Source organism: Plecotus auritus (assembly GCF_963455305.1).
Source record: "Plecotus auritus genome assembly, chromosome: 14".
NCBI classification, from domain to species: Eukaryota; Metazoa; Chordata; class Mammalia; order Chiroptera; family Vespertilionidae; genus Plecotus; species Plecotus auritus.
The window spans coordinates 6287853-6301041 of record NC_137780.1 but is presented as its reverse complement, the minus strand read 5'-3'; the positions used below and the strand labels follow the sequence as shown (position 1 = coordinate 6301041).

The 13189-nt window shown below is 55.2% G+C and overlaps 1 protein-coding gene across 3 annotated transcripts in view; it reads right to left on the bottom strand.

Moving 5' to 3' along the window:
• Positions 1-13189, bottom strand: part of TMEM63A (transmembrane protein 63A) — a 52279-nt gene that overhangs the window by 16252 nt on the left and 22838 nt on the right. For all 3 annotated transcript variants that reach the window (XM_080651189.1, XM_080651187.1, XM_080651188.1), the window contains exons 14-22: positions 12707-12844; positions 12099-12252; positions 8756-8862; positions 8560-8646; positions 7837-7899; positions 4980-5142; positions 3297-3402; positions 1654-1821; positions 337-452 (exon numbers count right to left, since the gene is read on the bottom strand). In XM_080651189.1, the coding sequence (XP_080507315.1) occupies positions 337-452; positions 1654-1821; positions 3297-3402; positions 4980-5142; positions 7837-7899; positions 8560-8646; positions 8756-8862; positions 12099-12252; positions 12707-12844 (1102 nt within the window). The remainder of the gene's footprint in view (positions 1-336; positions 453-1653; positions 1822-3296; positions 3403-4979; positions 5143-7836; positions 7900-8559; positions 8647-8755; positions 8863-12098; positions 12253-12706; positions 12845-13189) is intronic.

Sequence of the window (13189 nt, the reverse complement as noted above, 5' to 3'; positions counted from 1 at the left end):
GAAACTTCCAACCATAAGCAACCATGATCTTCCTGAACAACACCCTCCAAACAAGCGGACTATGAACACCCAGAATAATAGTGCCAGCTGGCACCAGGCTCCCAGCGACAGCCCCAGGGGGCATGGGGAGGGGGGCAGGGAGCAGGGGAGGGGGTGGGGAGGGAAGTGGCACATTGCACCCAGCGACCCACGCCTTTCGGGGGGGGGGGGGGGCGGGATAAGTAAAACCTGGAGAAGGTTGTTGATGTGTGAGTGGGTGGAGGAGGGGTGCAGGGCGGACCCACATCTCCGCCCAGGTCCTGGCTGGGTGGGGGCGATGGGGGAGGCGCCCTTTACCTTGTAGTTCAGAGGGCTGAGGTGCTTGAAGCATCCAAAGCAGGTGTAGCCCAGGCAGACCAGGATGGTGAGCAGCAGGACCAGGAAGTTAAACAGGGTGGCAGGGGCCGTCAGACCTGGGGACAAAGGGATGCGGCCTTAGAGATGGAGGGAGGGGTGGGGAGGGGCTGCCTCACCCTGCTGAGGAGGGCCCACACCTGGGCAGTGACTTCTCTCTGGGGCAGAAAATAAAGAGAAGGCACCGCCCGCCTCCCCGCCCTGAAGCAGCTGGGACCCCCAGTGATGGCATCTGCCAGCTTCCCGCTGGGTCAGTTCCTTGCAGCCTCTTGTCCGGGTTAGGTAGGTGGAGGCCCCCCGCAGATCGGGCAGTCACATCTCTCCTGCCTCTTCCTTTTTCCCCAAGAGTGTTGGTTCTCCCTCCGGCATGTCCCCAGGTGAGGTGTGAGGGGTCTGGACCCGCCTCCCCATCTCCTCTGGCTCAGCCTCCCACAGGGCAGATGAAGGGACCATCCTCTCTCTCAGCTGCCTGGGGCAGTCCAGCTGGCCTTCACCTGTTACACTCCAGCTTGGGCTAGCTTAGGTGTCAAGCTGCACCCAACCAGCCCTCACCCTGGGGGCCACATTCTGATTGGACACCCAGCCAGCCCTCACCCTGGGTGCCACATTCTGATTGGACACCCAACCAGCTCTCACCCTGGGTGCCACATTCTGATTGGACACCCAGCCAGCCCTCACCCTGGGTGCCACATTCTGATTGGACACCCAGCCAGCCCTCACCCTGGGTGCCACATTCTGATTGGACACCCAGCCAGCCCTCACCCTGGGTGCCACATTCTGATTGGACACCCAACCAGCTCTCACCCTGGGTGCCACATTCTGATTGGACACCCAGCCAGCCCTCACCCTGGGTGCCACATTCTGATTGGACACCCAGCCAGCCCTCACCCTGGGTGCCACATTCTGATTGGACACCCAGCCAGCCCTCACTCTGGGTGCCACATTCTGATTGGACACCCAGCCAGCCCTCCCTGGGGGCCACATTCTGATTGGACACACAGCTAGCCCTCCCTGGAGGCCACATTCTGACTGGACACCCAACCAGCCCTCCCTGGGGGCCACATTTTGATTGGACACCGATTTGATGCTATTAAAGCAGCGAGAGATTTGACTGGCTGGTATGTGTATGAGAATGTAAGACCAGGGCTGCCTTACATTCTGATTGGACACCCAGCCAACCTTCACCCTGGGTGCCACATTCTGATTGGACACCCAGCCAGCACTCCCTGGGGACCACGCTGGGTCAGAAGGGGCCCTCACCCAGGCGCAGGAAGGAGAAGAAGTAGAGCCAGAAGAGGCACAGGATGGGGGCCGCCAAGGCCTGGTTCACGGCCGCGAAGTGGATCCTCTTCTCCAGCTTGGCCGGGAGGTAGGCAAAGTAGAGGTTGTGCCGGTCCACCATGTGCTTGAGCAGGATGTAGATGAGGCCTGCAGAGGTGGGGCTGTGAGCCGGGGACCCGGCGTGGCCACAGGGGTGGCTGTACATGGAACTGGGGCTGGGGCAGCTGTTTCACCCCATGAACCAGGATGGGGGCAAAATCATATCCTGGCTGCCAGTGTTCCTGGTCTCTCCCCCTCTCCTCCTCCCCCATCCCTCCTCCCTCTCCCTCCCTCTCCCTCCCTCTCCCTTCTTCTCCCTCCCCTCCTCCTTCCTGACTCCAGGAGTGGAAGTGTCTGTGACTCGGGACCCACGGAACATTGAAATTCCAGCATCATTTCGGGGAAAGAGGCTACTTTACAAGGACAGGCCCCTCTCACGCTGAGCACCCCCAGACCCCTCAATGCTCCCACCCTCCTTTCCTTCTCCCACCCAAGTGACCTCCAGCCCTCAGCCAATGGATACTCAAGGGTCTTAACCAGGGGCATCATCACAATGCCTTTTATGTCAGGTTCTTCAACATTTTTTTTTTAATAAATTTTTTTGATCTCAGAGAGCAAGGGAGAGGGAGAGAGAGATAGGAACAACCATGATGAGAGAGAATCCTGGATCGGCTGCCTCCTGCACGCCCCACACTGGGGATCAAGCCCACAACCCAGGCATGTGCCCTGACCGGGAATCGAACCGTGACCTCCTGGTTCCTAGGTCAACTGCCTCCTACCCCCCAGCCTCAGCTCTCACTGCCAACAGTCTCCTGGGGCCGGGTTTCCTTCTAGAGTCTTCCACCTCTTGGCCAGTTCCTGATGTTTTATTTTAGTTGCCAGACCCTGGCCTTTAAAGTCGAACCGTTCCACGTTCGAATCCTGACTCTACCCCTCACGGACAGGTATCGAGTGCTTCGTCTGTGAGGGGGACAGAAGCAAGGCCTGGCTTCTCGGATGGTGTGATCACCGTGGGGAGTGCGAAGGTGACTGCCAGAGGGACAGCACGCAGGAGACCCTCGATCGTTACTGCCTTAGTGTGTTCAAGAATCGACCAGGAATAGAGTGGTCAGCCCTGCCCACATGGCTCAGTGGTTGAGCATCAACCTATGAACCAGGAGGTGACTGGTTCGATTCCCGGTCAGGGCACATGCCCAGGTTGCAGACTTGATCCCCAGTGGGGGGCTTGCAAGAGGCAGCTGATCCATGATTCCTTCATCATTGATGTTTCTATCTCTCTCTCCCTCTCCCTTCCTCTCTCCAAAATCAATAAAAACACATTTTTTTAAAATAAGAGTGAGCTGGCCGAGAAGCTCAGACCAGGAGAAGTACTGAGGGAGGCCACAGTTTGGAAGGCCAGGGGAAGGAATTCATGAGAAGTGAATTAAATTTGGTGTCACCCGTGGCTCCTTAACAGCGGTGGCTCTTGTGGCTTCAAGAGGTCCTCTGTTTGTGGGGTTCCAAAATGCCCCGTGACGGCTGTCTTGGGGTGCCTGGTGGAGTCAGCCACCCACCCACCCTAGACTGGCCTCAGGGCCACTCACCGAACGGCGCGATGATGGGGCAGGTGATGCTGTAGGCCATGATGACGGTGAAGACGCACAGCATCCACGCGTACATGGCTCCGAACTCGAACTCGAAGGCCTGGTTCTGGGAGGGGGAGGGGGAGGAGGGGGAGGAGGAGGAGGAGGAGGAGGAGGAGGAGGAGGAGGAGGAGGTGGTGAGGCGCTGCCAGGCCTGCTCGGCCCAAGCCCCTCGGATGGCTCCTGGTGGTGAGGGCAAACCAGGTGAGAAGGACTTTGAAAATGGAAGACTCACAGCTCCCCCAACTCAAGGTCCTTTTTCTTTTTAAAAAAAAATATTTTTTTTATTGATTTCAGAGAAGAAGGGAGAGGAGAGATAACAACATCAATGATGAGAATCACGAATCAGCTGCCTCCTGCACACCCCCTTCTGGGGATCAAGCCGACAACCTGGGCATGTGCCGTGACGGGGAACTGAACCGTGACCTCCTGGTTCATAGGTCAATGCTCAGCCACCAAGCCACACCGGCCGGGCTGAGGTCCTTTCCTCCCTCCAAAAACCTTCTCCAGCTTCACTCCGCGCAGCCCAGACCTCCAAGGTGCAGTGACCCATGCCTCCCTAGTGTCACCTTTGTCTTAATCGTGTCTCCCCAGCAGGCCCCCGAGCGCCCGGAGCGTAGTGACCCCTACGGACTCTGGCTTCAGACGCAACGTCAGCTCTGCCCGTCCTGGCGTGCGTCCTGGGCTCCTAACCTGCCTGCGGCTTAGGCTGTGCGTCTGCCAGGTAAGGTACCAGCGGGGCCCGTCTCAGAGGGTTCTGACTGCCCTCTCAGGGTGCCCACACGGCAAAGGAGAATAAAAGAGAACCCACGTTGCCCGTGTAGGGGACAGTGCCACATGCCCCAAACGCCTTTGGCAACTGTGATCATCTTAAGGGTTTATTGCACGTGGATGTCCCCAAATAAGCGACATGCTGATGTTAGGAGTGTGTGTGTGTGTGTGTGTGTGTGTGTGTGTGTGTGTGTAAGTCTGGTTAAAATGTGAAAATCCAGCTCTAGCTGGTGTTGTTCAGTGGATAGAGCGTCGGCCTGTGGACTGAAGGGACCCGGGTTCAACTCCAGTCAAGGGCACATGCCTGGATTGCGGGCTCGATCCCCAGTAGGGGCGTGAAGGAGGCAGCTGATCAATGATTCTCTCATCATTGATGTTTCTATTTCTCTCTCCCTCTCCCTTTCTCTCTGAAATCAATTTTTTTAAAATATATTTTATTGATTTTTTACAGATAGGAAGGAAGAGGGATAGAGAGTTAGAAACATCGATCAGCTGCCTCCTGCACACCTCCTACTGGGGATGTGCCCGCAACCAAGGTACATGCCCTTGACCAGAATTGAACCTGGGACCTTTCAGTCTGCAGGCTGACGCTCTATCCACTGAGCCAAACCGGTTTTGGCTGAAATCAATTTTTTTAAAAAAAATTTTTAATGTAAAAATCCACACTCTCTCCTCCAGCCGGTGGGTCAGAGCAGACGGAGGTTTAGAAGACCTGCCCCGGGCAAGCAGGGCTGGCCCCTCCGCCCCACAGGCGGCCTGTGCCCCTGGGGAAAAGCACGTGGCTAAGTGCCCGGCACTTGCTCAGGCGGCTGGGGAAGTGCCGAGTGGGGAAGCTCAGGGGGAGCCCGTGCCGCCCCCCGCGCCAGCCCGCACCTGCTTGACGTTCCTGCGGTCGGCGGCGGTCTTGGCCATGACCATGCGGAAGGTGTAGAGGATGAGGCCGGGCAGCCGCAGCAGCTCCATGCCGGTGCCGATGAAGGCCGAGGCGATGACGTAGTTCACGAAGAAGGCGCCCTGGTCCGGCAGGAAGACGCACCTGGGGACGCGGGCGGGGTGGGGGCTGAGTCAGACGAGCCGGGACCCACGTGTGCCAGGCACTGTGCCAGGCGCCGAGAGGGAAACAAAGCCCCTGCCCCTGCCCTCACGGAGCTCACATCCCAGCGGCGGGCACCAACAGACACGCAAACACATGGGTGCCGGGTGTGCGGGTGTGAGGAGAGAGCAGGGCGGCAATGTTGCCCTGCTATGTGGGCGTCAGAGAGCCTTCCCGAGAAGGGGGTGTGCAGACAAGGTGAAGAGTGAGGGCCGCCCTGGCCGGTGTGGCTCAGTGGATAGAGCGTCAGCCTGCGGACTGAAGGGTCCCGGGTTCCATTCTGGTCAAGGGCATGTACCCAGGTTGTGGGCTCGGTCCCCAGTAGGGGGCGTGCAGGAGGCAGCCGATCCTTGATTCTCTCTCATCACTGATGTTTCTATCTCTCTCTCCCTTCCTCTCTGAAATCAATAAAAATATATTTTTAAAAAAAGAGTGAGGGCCGTCTAGAAGCAGGGGAGAGCATTCCAGACGCGGGAACCACAGGTGACGGCTCTCCGCCGAGTGTGCCTGGATGTCGGCGGGACAAGAGGCAGGGCTGGACAGGACGGACGGGGAGAGGGCCAGGGTAGCACACGGATGGCCCCTGCTGTCCCGTGTGAGACACGACGGCGGTCGTGCTGGAGGTGAAAATGGTGCGATTCAGGGTCTCTCTTAGATTGTCAGGATTTGCTGATGTGGGGGGGGCACATGAGGGAAAGAGGGGAGACACGCAGAACTCCATGGTGGGTGTTTTTTGCCAGATCAACCAGGAAAAACTGAGGCACGGGTGGAGAAAACTGTGGGAGCACAGATCTGGGATACAAGTCAGTCAGGGGTCTGGTTTGGGGCAGGTGAAGTCTGAGACGCCCGGCAGAACCCCAAGCGGGGCTGCGGCAGCCAGTGGGATTCGGAGCCCGAGGTGCAGGCTGGGTTACACATGTGGACGCGGTGCGTGTATTCAGGTTCAGGAGGAGTCGGGTGGCCTGAAAGCTCCGGGTCCCACTGAGGTCACCTAGAGAAGGCGTGTGGATGGAGAGCTGCGAGCTGAGCCCTCAGGCAGCCTGGGAGACGCCGAAGAGCACACCCAGGAGGCTGAGATGGGAACCAGGAGGGGCGAGCGCCGAAGCCAGCGAAGCCAGCATCTGCTGACTGATCACGTAAGGTGAGGACCGAGAGCCGACCGCGGCACTTGGCAACCGGAGTCGCTGTCCGCCTAGACGAGAGCCTGATGGGTGTATGTGTGTGTCTGTCTGAGGCTGCCAGCTCCTGAGTCACCAGCTTACCCAGCAAGAACCCATTCAAAATAATTCACCCCGCCCTGGCCGGTGTGGCTCAGTGGATAGAGCGTTGGCCTATGGACTGAAGGGTCCCAGGTTCGATTCCGGTCAAGGGCATGTAGCTTGGTTGCAGGCACATCCCCAGTAGGAGGTGTGCAGGAGGTAGTCGATCGATGTTTCTCTCTCATCGATGTTTCTACCTCTCTGTCCCTCTCCCTTCCTCTCTGTAAAAAATCAATAAAATATATTTTTAAAAAAAAAATTCACCCCAGCCCTGGCCGGTGTCGCTCAGTGGATAGAGCATCGGCCTGTGGACCAAAGGGTCCCAGGTTCGATTCCGGTCAAGGGCATGTACTTCAGTTGCAGGCTCCTCCCCGGCCCGGGCCCTGGTTGGGGCTCGTGCAGGAGGCAACTAATCGATGTGCTTCTCTCACATCGATGTTTCTCTCTGTCTTTCCCTCTCTCTAAAAAAAAAAAAAAATCAATGGAAAAATATCCTTGGGTGAGGAGTACAAAAAAAATAATAGTAATAATTCACCCCGTACATGGTGATGGAAAACAAATAAAAGGTAAAAAACAAAATCGCGGCCAGCCTTCCCTATAATATCTCTTTGGGAAAATCCACCATGGGCCTACGAGCCTATTTCAGGACCTATTTCAAGAGCCTGTTTCAGTGCCATAGGGGCTGAGGTCCCGTCCCAGCTCCATCTCGTAACTCGCTGGGTAGCCTTGGGCAAGTTATTCAACACCTCGGGCCTCAGTCTCCTCATCTGTAAAATGGGTTTAATGACACGACCCACTCCTAAGTGGCTGTGAAGGTGAAAGGAGACCCAGACCCCAGCATGCAGCGCAGCGCCTTCCTAAGTAGTAAGTGTTACTGCTACGTGGGGCGGGGGGGGTGCGAGCTGAAAATACCAACAAGGACCCACATCAGACATGAGCTGAACTCCGTTCTCCTGGCAAAGATAAGCCACGGTCCAGACAGTCGTTCTGGTTGCAACGTTAATTATTACTCCCCCTCCTTCCCCCCGGCACCACGGAGACCCAGCGGCTCCTTCTCCCCAGCGGCTCAGGTCTCGGTAAATAAGTTTCAGACACCGAATGAGGCTGTGACTAGTGGAGTCTCGGCCTAAAAAGTGAACCACATGTTTTGCGCACGTGGCACAAAGTGGGCCAGCTCCCCTGGTGTGGCCGAGGGCTCTGCCCCGCCTCCCCAGCAGGAACCGGGTCGGGGAGCGGGGAAGGCCCAGGCCCTGTGGTCTCCGGGGGGAAGTGGTCTGTTCCGAAACGGGGACCACCCTCCCCCCGCGGGGCAGCCCGAGCCCCGTGGGACATGTACTCGGGACCGTGGCTCCGTCACCTCCGCGCGGCTGATACTCACTCCAACCTGATAGAGGTGTCCGGGGAGGATTTGTCAAAGAGCCACCGGAAGAAGAAGTCCAGGCTGAAAGACAAACGGATCGGTCAGAACCGACCGCCAACCGCCTCAAGATCACAACACAGACGTCCCTTTTCTCCTTCTTCTAAAAACAGGCCGCGTCTCCAGATCCACATGTGTCCTTTAAAATGCCGCTTACGCCTGGCCGGTGTGGCTCAGTGGATAGAGCGTCGGCCTGCAGACTCAAGGGTCATGGGTTCGATTCTGGTCAAGGGCACACGCCCGGGTTGCGGGCTCAATCCCCAGTAGGGGGCATGCAGGAGGCAGCCATCAATGATTCTCCCTCCCTGTGCCTTCCTCTCTGAAATCAATAAAAACATTAAATATATACATAAAAATAAAGTGAGAAACAAGCATAACTATACTTTAAAAAAAAGTTTCCAGCCCTAACTGGTTTGGATCAGTGGATAGAGCGTCAGCCTGTGGACTGAAGGGTCCCAGGTTCGATTCCAGTCAGGGGCATCCCCAGTAGGGGGTGTGCAGGAGGCAACTGATTGATGTTTCTCTCTCATCAATGTTTCTAACTCTCTATCCCTCTCCCTTCCTCTCTGTAAAAAATCAATAAAATATATATTAATAAAAAAAAAAGTTTCCATTCTCTGGGGGACAATACTCTCCGGCTACGACCCTGATTCTGAATGGAGAGCAGGAGGTGGCCACTTGTACCTGGTAAGGCCGAGGGAGGGCAGAATCAGCACCATGAAGATCAGGAATATGTAGACCTTGGTCATCATGATCCGGTTTTCCCCGGACCTGCAGGAAGTCAGGCGTGAGCACTCTCAGGCCCTGGTGTCCCAGGGGTGCCCAGGAAGCCGTGTGCCCGCTGCCCTAGGGCACGGGGGTCAGCACCCCCGGCACTCACTTGGTCCAGTGAGACTCCAGCAGCGTGGAGTAGTAGACGATGGACGGCAGCAGGGCCGAGAAGGACCAGAGGAGGAGGGTCGGGAAGAACTGGCTGATGATTGGGTCCTGAAAAACAAGGCCCACAGCGGGGGGCGGGGGGGCGGGGTGAGACCATGAGGGCACATGCTCACACTGGCATAGCGGCTCAGTGAACTCCGGGGCTGGGGTTTGGTCCTCCGTGCCCCCCAGAACCAACGCTGTCCCTGGTACAGGGGAGGTGGCCCACTCTGTGGGCTGAATAGACAACAACCCCTTCTGTTTGTATTTAGAGTGAAGCCAGCAATTTCTCATATAATTCAATTCCCCTTGTCTTACTGACCAGATAGATAACCTTCTCCATTCCCTACGGAAAACCAATAAAGATGCCATGGGAAGACGGAACGAACAAGGCCAGGGCCATTCCCTAGCTCAGTGGTCGGCAAACTGCGGCTCTGTTGACTAATGAGTTTGCTGACCACTGGGATGGGGGCTTAATCACAAGGAACAACAACAGCCTGTTATTATTGGAATCGAGAGTCTAGTCCAGTGGTCGGCAAACTCATTAGTCAACAGAGCGGCAAACCGCGGCTCGCAAGCCGCATGTGGCTCGCGAGCCACAGTTTGCTGACCACTGCCCTAGCTGGCCGGCCCACTCAGCTCCCAGTGGCCCAGCCGGAACTCACCAGGACCGGTTCTTAGTTTTTCCCAGTCCCTGTCTATGTCCATGTACTTGTTACTGTACTGACATGATTTGATGAAGGTATTACTTTCCCTGAGTAAATGAGCATAAAAAGAGAAAAATCCTTTGCAAACGAAGTCAGATACGTTGGAAAGACTTGATAAAGGCCAATTTCTAAAAAATGTTGTTGAATTCGATGAGAATAAATTAACTGTGAAAGACCGAGGGAAATGAAATCTAGGAAGGTTCTATACTTAGAATGGTTTCCCGTAAGAAACCCAAACTGGAATCACAAACAGGGAAATAAGGGTGTGGTTTGTGTGAGACTGACAAAGGGGGGCTCTCCTCAGCACCCCCATGCTCAACCATACATCAGAGATTGGCAAAGAGCCCGGGCTGGTGTGGTTCAGTGGATAGAGCATCGGCCTGCAGACTGAAGGGTCCAAGGTTCGAATTCAGTCAAGGGCACATGCCCAGGTTGTGGGCTCCATCCCCAGGAGGGGGTATGCAGAAGGCAGCCGATCAGTGATTCTCTCTCATCATTGATGGATGTTTCTCTCTCTCCCTCTCCCTTCCTCTCTGAAATCAATAAAAATATATATTTTTTTAAAAAGCCATTGGCAAAAAAATGAACACTTATGTGCCTTAAATCTAGATGGAACTGCTTAACGTACACTATGTATTTTTTATTATATATTGAGTCGGACGAGAGAGCTTCAATCGTACATTTGCTCATTCAACCACCATCACGACAATCCCACGCGTGCAATATGGCAAATGTTTGGACTCCAGGTTTTAGGTGAAAAACCAAGGCTCAGAATTCATCCGCTGGGAAATGGCAGACCAAGCACCCGGGCCTCAGGCCTCCAGCCCGGCGTGCTTTCCCAGCTCTGATGAACCAAATGCCAAGTGAACTGGAGGCACAAAAATATTTGGGGTTGATATTTCAGCAAAGCCATCCTCTTTTAAAGTGGATGCCAATTCCGGGAGTGTTGAGCTGTTATCGCATCAATCCATCTAGGATTTTTTAAAAATCATTCGTTACTGATAGAGTCAATGACTTTACAACAAGATTATTAAAACCTGAAATGTAGCCCTAACCCGTTTCTCAGTGGATAGAGCGTCGGCCTGCAGACTCAAGGGTCCCAGGTTTGATTTCGGTCAAGGGCATGTACCTTGGTTGCGGCCACATCCCCGGTCGGAGGTGTGCAGGAGGCAGCTGATTGATGTTTCTCTCTCATCGATGTTTCTAACTCTCTCTCCCTCTACCTTCCTCTCTGTAAAAAAATCAATAAAATATATTTTTTTAAATTAAAAAAATAAATAAAACCTGAAATGTACAAGAAACAATGCATGGTGCTGCCACCTGACCCAAGAAGCCCTTTTCATTCCTTCCCGCCCCCTCCCGTGGCACCCACGTGCACCCGCATCACTGGCCCATCGCTGTAACCATTGCTCGGAGACAGTTTACATTCTGCTCTTGTCATAAGCCCCCAGTGCCCACCACCAAGTCTATGCAATTTTTAATGGGTGCTGAACATGCTATCAGACCAAATATACTTCATTCAACTCGAGTAACACCTACTGATGAATATGTAGATTGATTCCATATATATAATTATACTAGAGGCCTGGTGCACGAAATTTGTGCACGGGGGTGTGTGTCCCTCAGCCCAGCCTGCACCCTCTCCAATCTGGGACCCCTCGAGGGATGTCCGACTGCCCGTTTACGGGCAGTCGGACATCCCTCTCACAATCCAGGACTGCTGGCTCACAACTGCTCACCTGCCTGCCTTCCTGATTGCCCCTAACCGCTTCTACCTGCCACCCTGATCACCCCCTAAACACTCCCCTGCCAGCCTAATTGATGCCTAACTGCTCCCCTGCCAGCCCAATTGTCCCTAACTGCCCTTCCCTGCAGGCCTGATCACCCCTAACTGCCCTCCCCTGCAGGCCTGGGTCCCCCCCAACTGCCCTTCCCTGCAGGCCCGGTCGCCCCAACTTCCCTCCTCTGCTGGCCTCATCACCCCTAACTGACCTCTCCTGCAGGCTTGATCACCCCCAACTGCCCTCCCTTGCAGGCCTGGTCCCTCCCAACTGCCCTCCCCTGCTGGCCTGATCGCCCACAACTGCCCTCCCTTGCAGGCCTGGTCCCTCCCAACTGCCCTCCCCTGCTGGCCATCTTGTGGTGGCCATCTTGTGTCCACATGGGGGCAGGATCTTTGACCACATGGGGGCAGCCATCTTGTATGTTGGAGTGATGGTCAATTTGCATATTACTCTTTTATTAGATAGGATATACACACACATTCATTATGAACATGTATGGAATACAATTCTATATTTATTATATATATAACCTATATAATGAATATATGTACATAAAATGTCTAAATTACTAGAAGACATTGTACTCAATGTGGCCATGTCTGCTTAGGGCTAAAAACGCAGGCATGATCATATACGTCAATTATTCCTCAATACAAAAAATTTATTTTAAAAACAGCACAGACATGAGCTGAGTGAATGACATCCTGGTTCGCCGTCCCCCACATCCCCCGGCCCCCTCCCTTCCCCGCCCCCCACCGTGCCCTGTTGGCACCAGCCCTCCTGGGATGGGCTTTGTAGAATGGTCACTACTCACATTCAGCGCGTGGATGGGTTTGGTGACATTGAACTTGTCCATGGTGGAGAGGATGATGGAGGGTGTGGTCAGAAAAAACAGCACCACGAAGAGAACGAAGTTGATGCCCAGCCACTGGAGCCACCAGCGGAGGCCCTGGACAGAGAGGTTCTTCCTACGGAGGAGAGGACACGGGCCCTGCAGGCTCACCTCCCAGCACCCGGCCACCAGCCCTACCAACAGTGCCCATGGCTCAGGGGGGTCAGAAAGCCCACGTGAGTCAAGCCAGGGGCTCTGGTGTAGGGCTCATTTCGACCTGGGAGTACAGACGAGTTCTCTGCACTGACCTTCAGCCACTGGAAGGTCAAATGTTGGGGCCTTATGAGCTCAGAGGAGATACAAGTTATTCTCCGCTAACTGCTGAACTGATAATATTTTAGTATCTACAGAGAAATAGATACTATTACGAAAATTAATTTCCACTTTTTTCTTTTTACTCTTTTAATATGCCCCCAGGCTAACGAAGCAGGTGACACTTGACCTCAGGCTGCACTGTCCGAGACAGTAGCCACGAGACACGTGTGGCTCCTGAGCACTGGGATGTGGCCCCGGCGGGCCTGGGGGCTCACCAGCAGATGTCCTCGGGGTAGGCGGCGAAGGTGACTGTCCACTGGGAGATGCAGAGCTCTTTGCTGCAGGAGGACGGCTGGGGCTCCCCTTTGCACCTCAGGCCCTGGCACTTGCAGGCGTTGAAGTCTTTCAGGATGCTGCGGGGAAGGCAGACGTGCCAGGGTCCAGGCCACCCGGGGCCAGGCACACGTCCAGCACAGGGGGCGAATGGGAGCCTCATGGTGCAGGACCCTGGCTTTATTACTATGGATTTATTATTATAATTAACTAGAGGCCCGATGCACGAAGATTCATGCAAGAATGGGCCTTCCTTCGCCTGGCTGCCGGCACCGCCTTCGCTCTGGCCGGAGCCGCCTTTCTACCTTCCCACGCTGCCCAGAGGTCTGGAGCGGCTGGGGTGGTGCGGAACACCTGCGTCGTCGCATGGCAACAACGCAAGTGTCCCGCCCCGCCCCCCGGCCGCTCGGCGCCTGTGTATGCAA